Raw genomic sequence first — 20,675 nt, 5'->3', positions numbered from 1 at the left:
TATTAAAGCACTGTAAAAACTGGAAAATGTCCAAAAATGAAAAGGAAAGTAACTTGCATTAAAAAATCAATTTGTTAAAATGCATTTCTTTGCAATGCTCTGTATTTGCATTTCAGAAAAGTTGGCTGAACACAATAAAAGAACAAAACTACCACAGCTGTCAGAGTTGAACTTATTCAAATATCCCAAAATTGAGCATAATTTGACAACTGTAAACACTAAACCTATAGTTTAACTAGCCTGTTACACCTAATCTGTCTGAGCTCCATCTACATCACTGATTCAAGTGCTGGCAAGAGGAAACCCTCAGACAAGAACAGGAGAACTTTTGTATTTTAGGCAGTATGTGGAGACATACTTCTATCAGTCTTTAAAAAATTTTTGCTGATGCTTTCAATAGCTATGAATATTTTTAAATAGATCCATGACAATCTCCACCTGTTTGCCTCAGCCAGTCTTAGCTCTAAGTAGCAGAATTATTTGCTTGTAATGAAGTACAGTTCCTTCCAACTTAATGCTGAAGGTTTGCATAGGACTAGTTTCTAGACTTTAGTGTTTTCTCTGAATACTGGATACTTTCTGAAAACTCTTCTAAGCTGGTGGACAGACAACAGTAATCTGCATTGGGTACTGGCAGGAATTCATCAATCCATCTGCATATACATTAAAAAATCCCCCAAATCACTATGTTTTATCTGTTCAGCTTTCTTCCTCTAAACTATTTCTGAATTAGCCCAAGCAGTATTTTCTATTAATTCAGTCCATTAGTTCCACAATTGCCTATTTAAATGGAGAAAATTATTTGTTGCTGTTAGTAATCAATTCCTATAGTCCCAAGGATGCTTAAACTACAATACAATATAGACAGGAAACAAAACTTGTCTGACATTGAAACATCTTTTCAGGTTTTTTTAAAGCACTAGAAATATAAGCAGTAATTCAATGCCTGAAAGAAAAGAGAAACTAAAAGACATCTTAATTCCAGGCAGTTTGAAAGCAACATTGTGAATGTATTGTGGTAATACACAACAGCTAAGACCCCAGGGCAGCTGTTCTGTTGTTGTATTTTTATTTTTTAATCAATGCAACTGCTCACCAGATTTTTAAGAGTATTCCAAATCTTAGAATTTAGCATATCATTTGTTATTACATAACAAAAGAAATTTCAAAACATAGTTAGTCATGAATAAGAACCACCCACGATGAGGAATGAGGAGTGATGAGGAAGCATCAGAGTGCTCCTTATTTAACAATTCACTCCTCTATGCAGAATTTAACAACCTGGAAGAAGATTGAACCTGACCAACTGACAATGGCACCCAGAAAGTAGAATAATGACTGGAAAGAGTTGCTGGAGAAATTATTCTCTCAGAGAAAGAAGAAATGCTGCCCCAAAAAGTACTACTAAAAAGCCACTTATCAAAACAAAAGCAAACACTATTTTGTCTAGCAATTTCAAACGTATTTTTGTAGATATGTTGATGTTTATCTCAAACAAAATCCTCCCCGTGCAGAAATTAGTGAGACATTTCTTTGACCTTAGCAAAAAAGCTCAGTTAAGTTGACTGAACTAATCTTCTGTTTGTCCTGATAGATGCAGGCACATGAGTAAAATAATTTCAGTGTAACAGGGCAAAAGAAGCAACTGAAAACATGAAACAGCTATCAACCAAAGGCAAACCATGGAAGTTATGTTCATTTGAAGAACTGGTTCAAGTAAACTGAAGAAGCAATAACACAGAGATCTAAAAAACCATAAATGCTATTAGCCAAATTACACCTATAATCCTCATAAGAACACAACGCAGTTATTTAATGTCAGGTAACATACTTAGAAAAAAGTGCATTGCAGATTCAGAGTTGGTGGTCAAAAGAATACCTAGGAAAAAATTTCCTAAATGTCATTGTCTTTGATACTTGCTTTCAGTCACTGCTGGAGATGAGATGCTTGGCTGGACATACTTTATGTGGTATGGTATTAACCAGTCTGACCTGATGAAAGGTCATATAAAATTAATTTCATGCGCTGTTGAAATTGTGGAACTCCTCACCTGCACGTGCCAAGAACAAGAGAACTAAACTGAACAAAACCCCACTTTTGCAGGAAGCATGTTGCTGTGAAGGATGAGTTGAGAATGGAGAACGTAAGTTTGAAAGACTGAGCCTGAGAAACCTGCTGTAACTATTCTGGATGCAGGAAGGAGAACTGCTAGAAGTCTTTGAAGATAAAGGCCATTCTATTTAATAATAGTAAAGACATCATAATTATGTGGGCTTGCTGCTGTGTAAAAGATTCCTTAATGGAACTCTGAAAAAAAATACAGCTAAACAACTCAAATGGTGTCATATTGCAGGCATTTATGTTACAATATAAAGTGAACACTAAAACAAAACATCCCTCCATTAAGTAAGTAGGGCTACTTCCATAGTCAAGATACTAACTTTGAAGAAAAATTTCAAATTCAAGGAAATGGCTATCCATATTTAATAGTAACCCTATTGGTGATTAGTTTGGGAAAAAAAGTTACATTTTCAAGAAGGAAGAAATATACCATAGCTACTCTAGAATTCACTATGAGATATAACAGACAAAAATGAACCCAAAAGTATCACTTACCTGATTTAACGAAAGATTAAAACTGAATTAAAAGGTGGAATCATAAAAGAAATGCCAAAACTAATCTAAGATGATAACTAAAAGATTAGCCTTGGAAAATAAACTAGCTTTGAAACTGCTAGATAAATTTCTAGACATGTTATTTTTTCATAATGCTTCCTGGACCAACTTGAATCTCCATAATATTGAATATTTCCTTTCTATGATAAAGCATATAATAGATGTCTAGAAGCAGCACATAACTTTTAAAATGTGCAGTATCTGATTTGCTACCCACTTCATGTTTTCTTTTGTATCCCAAATATAATAAGAGATATTAAGTCTATCATATACACCAGGATAAAAAAAATATTTCTGCAACTGAGAACAAAAGGTCTAATGTATGCAATGCAAACTTCCCCTGGGAGAAGCATATTTCTTCCCTGGTTCTCCTCAGAGAATCTATTTATCTATCCACACACTGCTAAATTCCTTCTACATTTTCAAAAATGCAAACTAAATTATCCAGTGCACTGGGTAACAACTGCAAGTATAGAAACAAAAGAGGTTTAAACTCAGCCATACTTCTCTCCAGTGTATACCCGTGGTCTCCTACTGAGTGCATAATTCTTCATATTGGAACCTTTTCGCAGTGGATCATCAAGGGGTGATTGGTGAGGAGGATCTTCCAGGGGATTCCAGTAACTCTGTTCACACATACCTCGTAACAAAATTTCTGCAAGTTGTCTTGCTATTGTCTGTAAAAGCAAATGATAAATATTTTCCCTAGAAATGCTGAATACAAACTCTTAAAAATGCTCAGATTTTTTCTAATGACGACTACTTATATGGAATGTATTTTTGTACTCTATAACATCGAAAAAAAACAGCAATGATGCTGTTTAAAAGGTAAAAGTACCCCGTTCAATTCTCTAAACACGAAGAAAAATAACAGCAATAACAAACAATTTTTCCTTTTTGTTAGTTAATCCAGATACTTCTGAAGTATGAACAACTCAGCTGCTACTCCTAAGAAAATCAATAACCTAAGATGCTCAATAACTTCTACTACATCTTCAGACCTGGAGCAGTTGTTTGCATAGGAGAGAACACAGTGGAGCAGTCCAAGACACAGAGAGCACCAGCACCCTAAGATGTGCACCTTCCACCTTAACTCCTTTATCATAAGAAGTTCTTCATCCTATTAAAATTTGCAATACTATCCTTCTCCATTGAAAGTCTAGTATTAAATAATTTTAATATATTTACTAGGAATCAGTTATTGAATTAATTAAGAAATCACTTACCTTCCTTACTACTAGTTTGGAAGTTTTAAAGGCCCAGTATTAGGAAACTAATCTAGGATATTTTGAAAATAATTACATGGCAGTAAAAAATGAGCCTCTACTTTTATTATATAAAAGATTCAAGGTTCTGACAATATAAGTGACAAATATTCATGATTTTGCTTTCATGGTTTTCCTTTAAGAGGCTTTATAACTTGATAGCCTTCAACTTTATAGAAACCGCACAAAAATGATGCTTTCTGTTCTCACCCCTACTACCTTACAGAACATAAAACTACATTGAAACTACAATAAATAAGGCAATTATAACTAAGGCTGAAAGTATGGTCAATCAGAGACCCGTCAGGTTCTAATTATAACCACAAACAAGAAAAAGGAATAGGGAGGAGACTGGATACAAAACATTCTTTACTTTAATCATTCATTAATCATTCTTAAGCCAGGAAATGTAACCTTATAAAGTGTTGGCTAACAGGTCCTTATCAATATGCTACATATCCAGCTATTTGTTTCTAACTCATCCACTGTATTTGTGCTTTCTCTGCCTACTGAAACTCAGATGGTAGAGTAGGAAAGGAGTTTAATATAACTCACCATTCGCAGGTTTTGTGTAGTTCTTGTTTCGACAGCTCTTAGTAACTCTCTAAATCTACCAACTCCTCTTGTCAAGTTCCTGTATATAAACATAGAATTTGACAGTATTCCAACTTGGATGAAGTAACACCTTAAAATATTACTCAATAAAATAGTTAAAATCCATGCTACATTTTTTTTTTTCCTTTCTTAGTAGCCTCATTGCCTTTCTGTGAGATGGATATATAGAGATATTCATCTGGGAACCTCACCACTGATTACTGTAACAACATTCCCTGACAGTTTATTGAAAAAAGAAACATTTTCATGATCAGTACATAGATCAAAGGAAAGCAAGGAAAAAAGTAAGAAGCAACCATCTCAAAAAGAAAAAAGGAAAACCAAAGTTTTTTTCATTGCTACAGTAGTTCAAGTTTTCAATTCCATTAGGTTTCAAGTATAAACCTTAAAAAAAATCCATTTTAGCTGCCCCTTAATACCTTAAAACAGGGAGATTAAAAATTAGTAAATCTTGTAACCCTGAAAGCAAGACAAAACATAAAATTTTGAACTCCTTTTCAAAAAGATAAGAGCACAAACAGTTTAAGGCCCACTGTGTGGCCAGAAGAGGACTGGGGGATCAGTGTTCAGTTCTTGACTCTGACGTGCTTTCCATGTGGCTTCTGCAATCCAAGTTTCTCCATCTACACTTCTTCCACATCTGCTGCCTAAACAGCTTTGGCAGAGATTCAAGACCCTCAGAGGCACCACTGATATTTTAGCAGGTCTGAACTTTCTTCTCAAACAATATATTATATTGAATGGTCTTATAGCTTTACCTTTTTCTCACCTCTTTATCAGTTGTTTGGAGGTTTTATTGTACATAAAAGCAGTTGAAAATATTCTACTTTATATTAATACAATTTGTCTTTGAACTGGTGAAGGATTGGGTTAGCTTTAGGTTGTCCTGAACAACAGAATTCTGCAACGTGAACACAACAGATAGGACAACCATTTCACTACTTCAGGTTTAGTTACAAAAGAAAATTATTTGATCAAAAGTGTATTTTGTGGTAAATCATAGCTGTTACATCACATATTGTCTTAAAGTGTGATGTTATGTGCAAGCTGCATAGCATTCACTTAACACAGCCAAAAGAGACAAGAATTATTACATATTCTGTAAGCTTTCTATAAGTAAAAGCACTATTGCACTGCACTATAAATCAGATGTTAAAACTGCCTTCCTTGTTGCTGTCTGTATTTAAAAATATGTTTAAAATACTGACTTTTGAACTGCAGGTCTATACAAATTCAAAAAAAGCCAGTATTTTTATACAGGTACTTTCTTTCAACTCAGTTGCAGAATATCTGAAACTAGTGTTTGATGCAAAAGATCTTGCTATAGAACTGTAGGACTCCTATCACTTTACCTAGAGACCTACTCATTTATCTTACTCTTCAGATTACATGACAGCCCTGTTCTGTTTTACATAACAAAGGATCATCAGGTTATTTCAGAAACTTTAGTTTCCACACATTTTTCACTAGCATGGGCATCATCTTTCATCAGCACAAATTCATCTTCTAAAATACTTTTATATAAAAGCTAATTTTAAAAGAAATAGCATGACCAAGTAACAAAACCCATATGAATGGTTCAAAGTTATGCTAAAGAATGCCACCAGTTGGCTAGAGAAATAATCATCAGTCACACAAGACATAAAAATTGCTTGTAAAAAGCCCATGTGCTACAGCAGAGCTTGACCACAGAGTGACCAGCTACTACATACTAAATGAAATTCATCTTGTGCAAACATCTGCATGGAAACAACTGTGTGAAAAATTATATTAATTTATACATTTCAAACAGGCAGCCTCAATAACTGATGACTATTACAACTTCATACACTAAGGAAGGACAGAAAGTCATTAGGCCAGATTTCAAGAAAACCTCCAAACTCATTTGAAGCTGGATACATTCAGCACTTTTGTAAAGCCAAAATATCATTCAGTAATGCCACATTCCAAATATTTTAGAGAGACAAAAGCAGTCCACTGGAATCCCAGCTTTAAGTCCTCTGGTCTAAGTAGGTATTTCTCATTAATGGAGTTCTCTCTCAAAGACTGCATTGCAAAGTCACAAATGTGTCCCTATAACAAGATTTAAAAAATAAAAAAAAAAATCCAACCAAACAAAGCAGATTCGCCACAAAACTCCCTGCAAATGCTCCTTGCAAAACTGTTGAAAAAAACTTATGAGCAAGAACTTGTCAGCTTGAAATTTTATATTCCCAGTGCAGATGAAACACATACTATGTAGTAGAACTTCAAATCACAATAACTTCATTAAATTTTAGGAATTGGCATTTTTTCCATATGAAGTTTATGTCTTTTGATGGGTTACAAGAACAATAACAAAACACTTTATGAAAATGCATGCAACTTTCACAAGCCTTCAAACACTTCATGACAGGTTACTTTTAGTTACCCATTACACTTTTTAAGCATCTGCAAGGGAATGAAACTTGTGACTGAAGTTCTACTGTATTATGGAAAAAGCAGTAAGATTGTACAAGAAAAAAAGCAGTTAAAATACAGAATTAGCTTTTGCTTCATAAAGCATTTAACAGCGATCCACTGCACACATCAAGACAAACACAAAACAGATTTGTCAAGCATCTTCTACATGAAATTTACTATAAAAAACTCCTCAAAACTACAATCTAAATCACCCTAAAATTGAGTTAAATGCTTTCAGAGACAAGAAATGAAGCAAAATATACCATTGATAATATGGTAGATCTCCACATCACACTGCTTTTAGCAAAGTACATTTCGTGTATTTGTTAACAGTTTGTAACATTGAGAAGAGTGGTGGCTGCTCTGGCACATGGTTTCCTTCCTAGCCTGGGACACACACAGCTTTTACCTGCTTTTCACTAGGATGTGCTTTCATGTCAGCTGCTCTCCCTGTGCTGATGGAATGCCAGAGCAAAAGGGCACATTAACTTAGACAGCAATGTCCCACAGTGTCTGTAAACGACTTTGAGATCCCTTCCTTTCAGGGACAAGGAATTTTAAGGTACATTAACATTGACTTGGAACTGACATGTTTTCAGTGATTTCAGACAAGACAAAGACAGCCCACTGATAGTAATGTACATGTGTGTTTTTATGACTGTCTCCTTCCAGAACATGCTCAAACCAACTCCTTTGAATTGTATCTTCCTCATTTTTAAAGACAATTAGAATGTTTGCTGCTTTAAATCTTCAAGAAGAACACCCTACTTTGACTCTTTAAGTAGCAATCTGCCAGTTAGGCTGAAAACCAAAATCTACTGCAATTCTGTACAGACATGCCCTTAGGGCCTGTTTGCATCCTTGTGTCTACATATTTGCACTCTAAACCCCAAATATTCATGTTAGACCCTAATTTAATTATTCTGATACAAGACCAGCTTTTAGGCTCCTTAAAAATTTCAGACAGTATTTCTGTTTAGAATAATGCAAATATCTCAACTGCACCTATACAAAGGTGCTCACTCCTGAACAGAGACAGAAATTAATAACTGTAGATATGATACAAGCAAAGTGCAGGAAGAAAATTAAGGGGCATCAAGGATAAGCTTTCAAGGCAGGATCAGAAAAGGTGTATATAAGCATGAAGGCCAGCAGTAGCAAACTTTGGGCACAAACAAATTTGTCACCATCATCACCAAGAAGGTTCTTGCTTTTAAAAAGCATGTTTAGCATCAGACAACAGTGCTTTGGCATCATTGGTCCAGATAAACTTCACCTCCACCAATACTTCTTATTTTTGTGGTTTTAAACACATGAAAAAATAGAAAAGAATGAAAGAAACTGCTCAACCAAAAGCAGCCTATGTTTGAATGATATTAGAACAAAACCCCCTAACACTATTCTCTATAACAAAATTAGTGAGATCAAATCACGGTGTAATCAAAACAGACTAAAAAGGAATGTTTGAAAATTAACCTTAGAAATGTTCATAAGATTAATTTACTCTGTCCTTACAGCATGTTTTGGTAATATCTTCACAATTAGTGAAAAGGGCTTTGTCAGGCATTTCCTTTATGCTTCTCAGTCAAAAACCTCAAATATTTAGTCTACCACTGCCTTTCAGTGATTAAAAATTTAATTGGAATAAATTTTTGCATACTGAGCTAAACCAAACCTCACCTACTCTGCAATTTTGTGGCTAAATTGTCAAAGCTTTTCCCATTTAAGAGAGAAAAGCAGATCCAGAACCATGCTGGTGAACAGGCTGAGCTACATATACTACTCTATTACTTCATTGCTGAGACTTACTATATCACATTTTTTAAATATTCATCTTTTAAAAGGGGAGAGAAACCAATAACAATGACATCTACAGGGCTTGAGCAAAGCAATGAAGTAGAAGTTGCTTTTGGAATTGAGCTCACTTCCACCTTCTCTTGTGCTTTCTCTGTCTGTATTTATAAACTGAAAAAGAAATGCAACGTTTGTAAACTAATAAAGACACTGCCAGTTTTAAAGTTTGGGGTTTTTTTTCTCCCAAAAACTCAAATATGAAAGGAAAGAAAGGAATTATTTTAAAGGTAAGGAGTAAGGGCAAGTGAAACTCTTAAAATGCATGCCAATCAGAACAGTGACATTTCAGAAACTTCAGTATAACTGACATGTTTACAAAAAAATGCAGTTACTAAAATCCATACACTCTAGCTATTACTTTTAGCCAATTAAGAGTCATTTACATAGTATTAAGGCCAGAAGCAATTTCATATCAAAAGAAGTTACTACCTAAGCAAAAAGCAAGAAATGAGACCAATCAAGAGATTAATTCTTAACCTGTAAAAGAACATCCTAATACTGAGGAATGCAACTTACCCTACTACTTTCTATAGTCCTACAGAGATGGAATTAAAAAAAAAAAAAAATTAAAAGGACTGCAATTCTGTGGCTTGCTTCCATAACTTTATTAAAGGCCTGACCAAATGGACAAGACTACATACTCTGCACAAAGGATGGTGCTTTGGATGATTGTTATTAATGTCTGTGTCTGTTTTCCATCAGGTTTAAGAGGGTGGAGAAGTATAACTTAATTCACAATTAGGAAAACATCCTGGTAAGCATTTAGGTACCTATCTATGAGAGGCAGCATAGTTGCAACTTCAGACAGTTCTGTTTTCCCACTCTCCCTTTCATACTTACACTTTCAGTACACCCACAATATTATATAATTTTCACAAAACATTAATTAACACTGGGCATTATTTTCTGAATAAAATGTAGAAAATCCCAAATTTGCTGCCAGAATCTAAACTACTCTTTAAAAAAAAAAAAATTAGAAGTCTACTTTAAAGAATTATCATGGCATCCTTCTTATTTTATCCATTGTTACCTCATGCAGAAAGAAAAATCCCAGATATCTCAAATTTGCTACAAAAGATCATGTTTGTTTGATGCTTGAAAGTTCTTAACACATGTTTGAGCTTATAAATAAAACATCTTCGATGTGCCATTAGAGCTACACAAGCCTAAGTATTTGAAAGAGCACAATGAAGCAGCAATTCTGGCATTCATGTATTCAAAATGAAAACACTTGCTGCCTAGACTGCAGTTCCACTGGTAGTTAGTCCATCTAATGGCTCACAACCTGAAGAGGAAGATCTTATCCTCCTCATTCTCATCTCTTAGTGTTTGTTTCCTTTTCCCACCATTCTTCCTTCTTGGTATTTTCATACTCTCAATTGCATGGTCCCATCTCTATTCTGACAGCCACACCAGCCATTATCAACCTTCCAGTGAATCAATTCTTCCCACCAGAATGACAGAAAGCTGCCATTTCTTTGACAACAAAACTCCACAGAAGAATCAAACAAGCATCTGAAACAGCAAAAGGCAAACAAGGAAAATGCATACTAGGAGGGTAGGAGCAGGGTGGGTCTGTGGAAAATGACAATAGCAACTTCTCTGCACAGTGGAAATACAAGAACATTAACTAGGGCAGTAAAATGAGCGTTTTGAGGGGAGCAGGGGAAGTGTATGAAATATTAACTCCCTATCTGAGGATCCAAGACCATTTTGTCTGCCACCCATCACAATTCAACATAAAAGCAAAACCTTTAATCTGATGCTTGCAAGTGCAATCAATAGCCACTGCCAGCAAGACATGCGGCACATGGGCTAAAAAATGCTAAGTATCTTCTTGGAAAAAGTGAGCTGGAGTCAGAATCCCAACTACAAACTATTAAGAGTATCAGTCTTGAACATAACTCAGATACTAACATTACTTTCACTGTTCTTTGTATAACTAGTTATTACAAAACTTGGTAAGATTTTGAATAAAAGTAATTCCCTCATGTTTATATCCACCTTAGTCTTCCATGTAACACTGCCAGGTTTCCCACCTGTAACTTCACAATGGAATCTTGTTTTCAACTCTTGAAGTTAAGACACAGTTCTGAGTAATAAACATACAGTAAGGTTTGAAAGAGAAAGCATTCATAATGGATGATTTTATCTTGAATGTCTGAGGGAATAATAATTTCCTCTCATGTTCAAATAGTTTTTTCAATGAAAAAGGTGAGAACAGTATAGGAAGCAAGGACGAGGAAAGCATCTGATATGACAGACAAAGTATCCTTTGAAAACTTATTTTTGCTCAGAATCACAGAGAAATTATTTTTGTTCCTATCTTGAACATATCCCTGCCTTAGCTTCCTAAGCACACAAACACAAAAGCAGGCATATAGAAAACAAAGCTGTGTTGAAAACTGCAACAGAAGTGATTTTGTTTGCTTTCCAACACACAGCAGTGATATTTTATATATAAGAAATGTGATACTTTGTGGGATTTCAATGTTTTCATCTTACTTTCTATTCTTTACTTAAACACCAACTTGTTTTGAGACTGATGTAGGATGTGCAAAAGGATTTCAAGAGATGCAGAGTGATGGGTATCTTGCACTATATTCTAATACAGCAGAGAGCTGATCTTTCAGGATCTTCATGTGCATTTATGTCAAGCATTTACATAAACCTTTCTCTCATGGACTTCACCCCCATAAAACCCCTATCAGTGAGCACTGTATGGATATACATGTGGAACAGAAGCACCTATAGACTGCCTCCCATCCACTGCTCCTCTCTTACCAGAAAGAGAGTAATGTTCTTATGCTATTTATGTTATATGCTATAGTGAAAAGAAAAAAACAGATAAATTCTACATAGTTAAGTCCTAGACTCTAAGGAGGGCTTTTGTTGTGCTTGTCAAACATTTAGAGTCAATATAAATCAATTATCTCAATTATATGAAAAATGAGAAAAATTTGTTTATTTTTTTATTCATTTTTTTCAGGGCTAATTTTCTATTAGAAGAAGAAGCCAGTCTATAAGAAACAACTTGCTGGAGGAGACTAGGAATGTCTTACTTCACTGTGACAGTGCCAGCAGAGGTAATGGCTGCATGAGGAGTACAGATCATCCCTGGGATGGGCAGATTTTGACTGAGAATGTGAACCATGATGGAGACTAGACCAAACTGCAGTCTGGATCCAGAGCAATATCCATGGAGGGGGGGGTGTAAAATAAAGCAGAAGCAAAAAAAAATAGCTCTGAAATCGAGGTAAGTCGATTTCACATGATGGCCTCCTGATTTTAGACTTCAACCAAAATGCCACTTTGCTTCAAGAACATACATTTCCAGTATATTTGTGAACATTACTACCTCAAAAATAAAAACCATAAACCAGACAAAATCAATTTGTAAATCTCACAACAACACAAATACTAGGATAGAAGAAACACTGGGTACCTAAAGAGCTGTCCTTTCTCAGGGGCACTGTACTTGAAAATAGCTATGTTAAATACCAATGTCAAAGTTCCTCTGCTCACAGCTTTTCTTGGAAAAACATCAAGGCTTTGAAATCCTTCAATATGAAATTACAAAGCAACTACTACACAAGTTATGTAATCAGCCTGAAAGAATGGAAAGTTACATTTCAGAACATTTTTTAAAAAACACGTAACCCCTACTCCAAGTTTTTGAACAACTTCCTCAACTTCTTTGTTACAGATTTCCAAGCTGAAATGTTCTTCATCTCCCAAGTGAAAAAGGGGTATGTAGTTTGGTTTTTTAATAAAATTCTGTACGCTTCAGAAGAAACCATTAATTTCAGTTTTGTGTCTTATTAGCACTAAACTAACACTTTTCTGGTTCAGACTGTTTCCACTTCAGTTTCTTCTTTTTTTTCTTTAGGTAATTGCATTTCCATGTATTTTCAAAATACCACCACTTAGCAGAAAGGCTAAGTTAAGTTTCAAGCACTTTCTAGTTTTTTTATACAAGATAATGCATACCTGAAAGATAATGACTGAATTCTCTACAAAAACTCGATTAATAGACTTAAAAGAAAATCTTTGTACTGTTAACAAATGAAAGGGAAATTTGAAGTAGATCAACCAACTTTATAGGTAGGCAGCAATACTCCCTATGTTACTGTTGAAATTATGGTCTTCCAGCATATATAAAAGTTATCTTATTTTCTTTTCTGCTTTGAAACTGACACACATGTATAAAGATGATTTTAGATAACATTCAAACTTGAAGTATGTTGCAAATCTTCCTGTAAAGATCTCAAATCTACTCTCTGTAACCTAACATCAGGAGGGATGATGTATTTAAAAATGAAACAAGACATCCTTAAAATAGATTTATTAAAAAGCAAGCTATAATTTATCCCTATTAGAAAAAGTATACATTTGAAGTTCTCTTCAGTTCTGGTAAACCCAAGATTAAAAAAAAAAAATGAAAAAAATAAAAAAGCAAGCCCTAAAAGCAGCCACATGACAAGCAGCCTGGAACAATGACCATATTAGGAAATATTGAAAGAACTGTGATTGACTTTGAATTAAGGAAGGAAACTAAAGGATGTAACAGCAGGAATATGTCAAATAATGATTGTCACAGAGCTATTTTTCCTAACACCTTGCTTCATATCATACCACAAAAACAGTACCACTGGCCAACAAAATTAGAAGAAGAAATTCAAAATTCTATATATAATGCGGAATTAGCTTATAAACTGCAAGTGACCACTGTACTAAAGACTGCAAAAAAAAAAAAAAAGCTTGTGTAGGAGTTAAGAAGCTCACAAACAACTTCACTGTGAAGAATTAAAATACACATGAAATAAAATCTTTCAAAGCTCACACCAGACCAGCTGATAAAATCTAGGAAAAACACTCCTGTCTGAATATTCCTTAACAATCCACTGCATGACTCTTTTTGTGCAGTTGCTTTTTGTTTTCTTCATTAATTGCAATTTGCTATGTCTACTGCTGGTTGCTTTTACACAAAACATGTCAGATTAAATGCACTATTTCCATCCCTGGCCTCCTATCAAAATCCTTCAAAATGCAGAATTCTTAGCTTATTCTTAACCATGACTGCCACTGGGATTTTGGCAGTAACTGTATTTTATTTATTTTTTTGTGCAGACATGAAAACAGACATCTTATTTTTAGTTCCGATAAATGAAAAAAAATTAGCTTTCAGAACATTCCATTCCTCCTGCAATTAAATTATGAAAACAGAACTAAAGTGCAAGTCTCAGATCATGTTAATGCACCACTTCAATACTTTAAGAAAGAGATTTCAGAAGTGTAGTGATTGTTTCCACGTTGAAATTCCTGGACAGCTTAAAACTCAGCTAGTTTTTTTACCCTACCTTCAGTACATTAAAATCTCGAACTCTTTACAGACACTGATTATTTCCTTCATCTCTGGTTTATGTATTTGAAAGAATAAGAAGCAATTTTGGTACAAAACAATAGTCCCATCAAGAGTCCCAGTATTTCAATAAAATCACATTTTTCTAATGAAATAAGAAGCCCCAGACACAAGTTTTTAAACTACGTGCTTTCAACAAATCTCAGAAATGTACTTAAAACCCATGTGTGCCGAGTTTTGAAGTTCTTAAAAATGAAGTGTTGTATTCTTTTCTCATTCTGTGTGGCAACTAAATTTATTTTTAGGCTTTTAAGCAAAGCCTTATTTAAAATAAATTATAAAGGAAGTCCCATGCAGAATCTAAAGGGATCTACAGAGCAGGTACAATAAAGATTTTATACTTGTATACATACTGTTGATCTTCATGCACATTTATCCTGCAGCATAATGTTAAAATAAGTGATAACTGAAGAGATTTGGAAAAAAATTACAAAATCAAAATTATAAATACCAACAGTTTCAATATGTTGACAATCACTCTTTAACAGTGTTCAGTAGCAAATTTCAAACAGATAAAGCTTAAGGTAATTTAAGTTCTTACATTTAGTAAACAAAACTATAAAATGCTTTCTGCTTAATATACTTTGACTAAACAATTTTCCTGTATGTAAATAAATACAATATGGGCAGCCTCACTATTTTAATCAAAATGTTACTACTTTATTAATGAGACCTAACAATTACACAGTCCACAATTGCTAAAAATTATGCCCAGTTAAATCACAAATGCAAAACCTAAACAAAAAAGTAAACACAATAAAAGAAGAGTCAAATCTCACCCATTCTTGAAATATAGAACATGTGCTCTCTGAAGTCCTGTTTCCAGGAAAAAACCAAGCTCTTGCTCGTGTGCAGTGGGCCCTGGCTTAGGGCTTCTGTTTTGTATGTTGGCATTAATTACCTAAGAGAACACAAGAAATGGGGGGCGGGGAAGTGTATTTAGAAAAAAAAAAAACCTTAAAATCAAGGTTTGTGTACTTTTCAATGGAAGCTAATATTTAATGTTGGAGAAATCTTAGCCATTTGTAGGTGCTGGCCAATAGACCATTTCTAGCTTTACCTCCATTGCCACCTAAATATAAACCCTTTTGTTCTTGCCTGTACCCTTAGAGAGAATTAATTTACCAAGTAGAAATGCTGCTAAGCAAAATTTTGTACTACTTTTTCAGAAATTCTTGTGAAGAATGGTATACAAATTAGAAGAACATGAAAAAGCACATTTGCAATCTTATTCAGTAGCAGGAGGTGATGGTATTCAAAAATTTAGAACTCCTGTTAGGTTAGAAAAGACTGCTGCAGAGAGCAGTAAGAAGATTAAAAGCTATCTCCAGAGTGATTGCCAAAAAGCAATTTAGAAATAATTGTAAACATTTAGAAATAATTGTATTACATCAGCATTAAAAATGGTGTCAAAATGTAATCAGCTTTTGGTGGTGCACATAGTCTACCAGCCACTACAAGAATATAATAAAACAGCAAAACCCCTCAGAAAATAAAAAGCTGTATGTATTTTAAAAACAGTATGAATTACTTTTTCCCCATCGCATAAGTTTTCTTTCCCCTTTTTTATGTTTTTCATGACCCTAAATGTGTCTTCCAACTGCTACAAAGACAGCTGTGAAGTGACAGGCCTGAGGCTTGCAAGCAATGGGTCTGACAGAGGATCAGAGGGCTATTGCCAGCTCACTGCACTCTAACAGCATTCACAAGCCTAAGAACACAGCCCCAAGTGTACTGCATTTTGCCCAAATGTACCTCAAAGTCTAAATAAAAAGCAACAGTGTATGTCTCCTAGAAATAAAGGGTCACACAAATTTCTTTCAAAAAGGCATTTATATCAATCTTTAAATGTTCAACTTAGAAGACCACCCCAACTTACCCTTTCTATCTCCTGAAGGTATAGGAGAGCAATATCCCCAGCCTTCTCATAGCATGTGACAATTTCTTGTTCTCGGTCCACATGGAGATTGCTTGCTGAGGAAGATATTGGCAACTTCTCAAGACAAAGACCTTGGGAGGCAAAAAAAATTCAAACAAAGCATTAAAAACTAATGTAATATATAATATTAATAGCTAAAGCATAGTCCAGGTTCAGCCCCTTTAGGTCAGGGGAAAAAACAAAGGAAGTGAAGGTATGGTCCCCTAAAACAGACACTAATAAATATATAAATAAAAATTACTCCTCCTTAATAATTATAAATCCAGAAGCAGCAATGTTTAAAGCAATTTTGATTTTAAAGGCATTTTGACAATCTACCATAAAAACATATCGTGTCTTTCCATACCAGTTTTACATTACTATGTCTTCAGTTTTCCAGAATGATCATAGAAACCAAGGTACAGACACGAAAGGCACTCAAGGTAATATTGACCCAGTCACTGTGCAAGACAAAAGTATCTATAAAAACAAATACATTTAAAATAAAAAATGTGTTAGGAAGTGTAATTTTTGTATTTAAATTTAGAAGAGGTAGCTCACTCATCAAGGTCATGTAAGTCTTTTCTGCTCAGGACCTACTCAACAAATACATTAAATGGTGCTTTGAAGTAAAAGAAAAATCTTCACTTGTCTCAAAAAAAAAAATCCAACAACTCTTACTAATCAATACTAACACCTACACAAGTCACTTCTATTACAGCTATTTTCAAGCTAATTAAAGTGCTGGAAAGGACCTTGAGAATATAAATCAATTTATCTGATGGAGGAATCAACCAACCCCTGACACTGGACCAACCTGCTCTTACAACTTCTAACACTAGGGATGCCCTTGCCTTCATATGCAAATTACCACAGAGCTCAACTATTCTCACAAATAGTATTTTTCCCCAGTTCTTAAGTCTCCCTCTCTAGATTAATTAATTTGATTAATCCTCATAGAAAGGTTATTCTGTTCTCCACAAAACGTTGCAAGTAAGAGCACAGTGCCAATAACACCAAGGTCCTGGGTTTATCCCCCTATGGGCCATTCATGTACAAGTTGGACTCCATGATCCTCCTGGGTCCCTTCCAACTCAGAATATTCTTTGATTCCTCTAGAGAGAGAGACATGCTCTCAAGAAGAAATATCAATTCTCACCAATTTCTCTTCTCATGCTTCTTTGATAGCTAATCATTTTTATCTCCTCTGGACACTCTCCAACTGGTTAGCCCCACCTTGACTCGCTGTGCCAGAAGAGGATCCATGGCTCCACTTGGAGGCCTCTACCACACTGAGCAGAGAAGATTAAAGACTTCCTGGTTTTCATAAGGGGTACTTTTTTAAAAAGTATTAAAAATCAGTTGAACTTTTGTGACTTCCCTTACATATTAGTAAAAATCATCTTCCACTTATGATCTGCAGAGACCACCAGCTCATATCCTTCAAGCCAACAACTTCATCTTATATTTATTTGAATAATTAATTGCATCTGCAGCAGCACTTTCCACATGTTAGGAGATTTATTTCAGGTCATTCTTCCAGCTTGCCAGCAGTAAATGCTAGTCCTAAAGTGCCTTCAACTGCTCCCACATTAATATAATCCACAATTTAAATTACTGTATTATCTATTCATTGTTGAAAGTGTTGAGAATCCATTCCCGGATGAAAAACAAAAAACGTCAACAAAACACATAGTTATATATTGGCCATATGTCTGTAGAATGCCAAGTAGTACAAATCCAGATTTCTGGCCAGATTTCAGGCATGAGAGGATGTTTTAAATGTGTATCACAGTTTGTTGGCCACTTTTACCCTTCAGACCATCCTATTACCAGTACAAATAACACATACCTTACAGTTCTATGTGCTATACATCCAGTTAGCACAAAGTCCTGGATCCAGTCCTAAAACTCCTGCTAATCCTACACACACACCTTCAAACTCTGAAGTGACTAAAGAATACAGAAAATGCACTGCAAGAAACACATCAAATGACTGAAAGCACCAGATAATTTGTGTGTGAATCACTCCTCCTCATTCCTTCTCTCCCACACTGTGAACAGCCAATGCCCCCAAGTAACCATCTCCTACATCAAGCAAATTACTCAACTATTTGTAGATCTGAGTCAGATTTATTCTTTCTATTTTTACAGTTTATAGCCATAACTATAATATTTAAATCTGAAAAGCTCACTACAAAGACATTTTCTTATTTTACCTGAGGATTTTTCATTATGATATGAAAACACCTCAGTGTTCAGCCAGAAATTCTAAGCAAAGCAGCAGGGACATACTAAATTTTAAGTGCTCTTTGATGAAGTACAGAACATTACTTCTTAGAGAAATGCTTCTATATAACTAGCACTCACTTTTTTTTTTTTGTATGTTTATTAAACGCAGGAAATTATATATATATTTAAGCATGTGATGCTTTTGAGAAGGAAGTTTATCTGGAGATCTATTCTGAAATGACCACTTAAAAAAATGGTTTGCATGCTGTATTTGTTTTGATGACACAAGTAAAAACTACAATTTAATGCTGTATTCAAAATGAAAACATATCAACTAGAGGAGAAATCTTTATTAAATTATGCTTTTCATAATTATGATTTTGTTAAAACAAGTCACTCCAGACTACTCATTTAATTTTTTTCTTAAATACAGATGAAATTTAATGAATAACGTATTAAAGTATATAAAAGTACTATTTAATTTTAAATTGATATACACAGCAGCAACAATTACATGGTACACTGCCCACTTCTTCATAAGAACACTGAGAGATGAAAAGTTAATTAAAATAGGGATCATTATATTAGGCCCTCAAAAACAAGAACAAGCACATGGTAACCTATAAAAAAGAGAAACACATGAAGTTCAAAAAAAACGCATATAACCCTTATTTATCTGCTGAAGACCTGACATAGAATCAGACAAGTCAATTGTCCCTTTTGTGATTCTTCCCACACCTGCCAGGCAGGAACCTGCTATTCTCCCCAAAGGACAGGCATTTCTTTAACTGTTTCTACACTACTTAAAAATATTTGGAAAAAAAAGTACAGGTTACTGCTATGAAATGTTACTGCATTTTCTGTAAAGGCCATAGCTATTGTGTTTTATTTAACTTTTATTTTGTTTGATTCTGCATTCAAGAGTATCATGACAACTGGTCACAAGTTGACTTTGATATTCAAGGCTTTTAAATTTAAGACCTTCCAGTTAAAATCATTTTCAGATAAAAGCTTCCAACAAACTGGGTCAATTTTAATTTGGGAAGACACTTATCTCATACATATGTAGTCCTGATATCAAGCAAGATGACTCCTGAGGGAAAAGAAAGTGAGAAGCAGTGAAACAAATACCAGTCCATACTAATTAAGTTCACATGTTTTGCAAGGCAACTCTAAAATTGCTTGTCAAAAGAGCAGAAGAGCAACAAACAGCATTTGGACAACAAAATAATATTCCTGATATTTAAATTATATGGTAACTTGCAAAGGTTTTCCTTAAATTTTAAAAAAATTACCCATATTTTGTAAAATATTCAGAAAGCAAACACTAGACAGTTTTATCACTTGGAATAAGTGGCATTCTTGTGTCTATAGTCTCACATCAGTGGCCAAGGTTAAGCCAAGTAAACATTTTTACAAACAGAAGACCAGGCTGGCCCTACTATCACATTTGCAGAAGCTGACCACTACCCAAAAATGAGGATGCCTCAGCAAGAACAAGTAACAAACTATTTTTAAGAAGTCCTCACACCCATTTGTATGTCAAAAAAACCCAGACTTCAGTTCTGTAGGAAAACCAATTAAGCCACACTCCCATATCACCATAGCTGCTCAAAGGTCAAAAGGGAATCCACAGCACAGTTCAGATCTTTACCAAGTGCTCTTACCACACAGACCACTACTGAGATCATTCCAAAAAAACCCCAACAGAACCACTTAGAGCATTGTGTATGTGAGGATCCTCCATGATGCCAGCCAGCATCTTGTCTGTATAACATTTTAAAGACCACAAATAATAATACACCCCAGTGTTCATCTCCTGTTTCCAGTAGAGAAATGAAAGGACAGAGGAAAAACAGTGAACTACTGTTCTACACTTAAGTCACTAAGCATGTTTTTTCAAGAGAGAGAGCTGCCTCAATACATGAAGATTTCTGGGTTTGCTTCCTGTTTTCCTTACATAGACATGTAAAATCCAAGTGTATTTTAGTATAAAGAACTTTGTCTTCCCTATATATGATATGCAAAGTGTTGATACATTATATGCTAAGTGTACCAAATGCTGTACACAAAAATCCCCTTTTCACCTCCTTCTAAAGAAACTTCATGTTTAGCATATTGTTATTGCTATCAAGGAACTCCCACATTTATTTATTTCTGAACTTAGAACACACACTGCTAATCTCACTGAAGGAAAGGACTAATTAAGTCCTCAATCAAAGATTTTTCTTGCTTGCAGAGAATTTTTTC

The 20,675-nt window shown here is 34.7% G+C and overlaps 1 protein-coding gene across 3 annotated transcripts in view; it reads right to left on the bottom strand.

The window, feature by feature from the left end:
* The window catches only part of TTC7B (tetratricopeptide repeat domain 7B), a 117,626-nt gene that overhangs the window by 73,558 nt on the left and 23,393 nt on the right, over positions 1-20,675 (bottom strand). For all 3 annotated transcript variants that reach the window (XM_074542468.1, XM_074542466.1, XM_074542467.1), the window contains exons 4-7: positions 16,155-16,285; positions 15,055-15,176; positions 4,498-4,576; positions 3,182-3,354 (exon numbers count right to left, since the gene is read on the bottom strand). In XM_074542468.1, the coding sequence (XP_074398569.1) occupies positions 3,182-3,354; positions 4,498-4,576; positions 15,055-15,176; positions 16,155-16,285 (505 nt within the window). The remainder of the gene's footprint in view (positions 1-3,181; positions 3,355-4,497; positions 4,577-15,054; positions 15,177-16,154; positions 16,286-20,675) is intronic.

Source organism: Zonotrichia albicollis, chromosome 6, assembly GCF_047830755.1.
Source record: "Zonotrichia albicollis isolate bZonAlb1 chromosome 6, bZonAlb1.hap1, whole genome shotgun sequence".
In the NCBI taxonomy this organism is placed as follows: Eukaryota; Metazoa; Chordata; class Aves; order Passeriformes; family Passerellidae; genus Zonotrichia; species Zonotrichia albicollis.
Note: the sequence above shows the minus strand (reverse complement) of the source record. Positions and strands in the feature narration are given on the sequence as shown.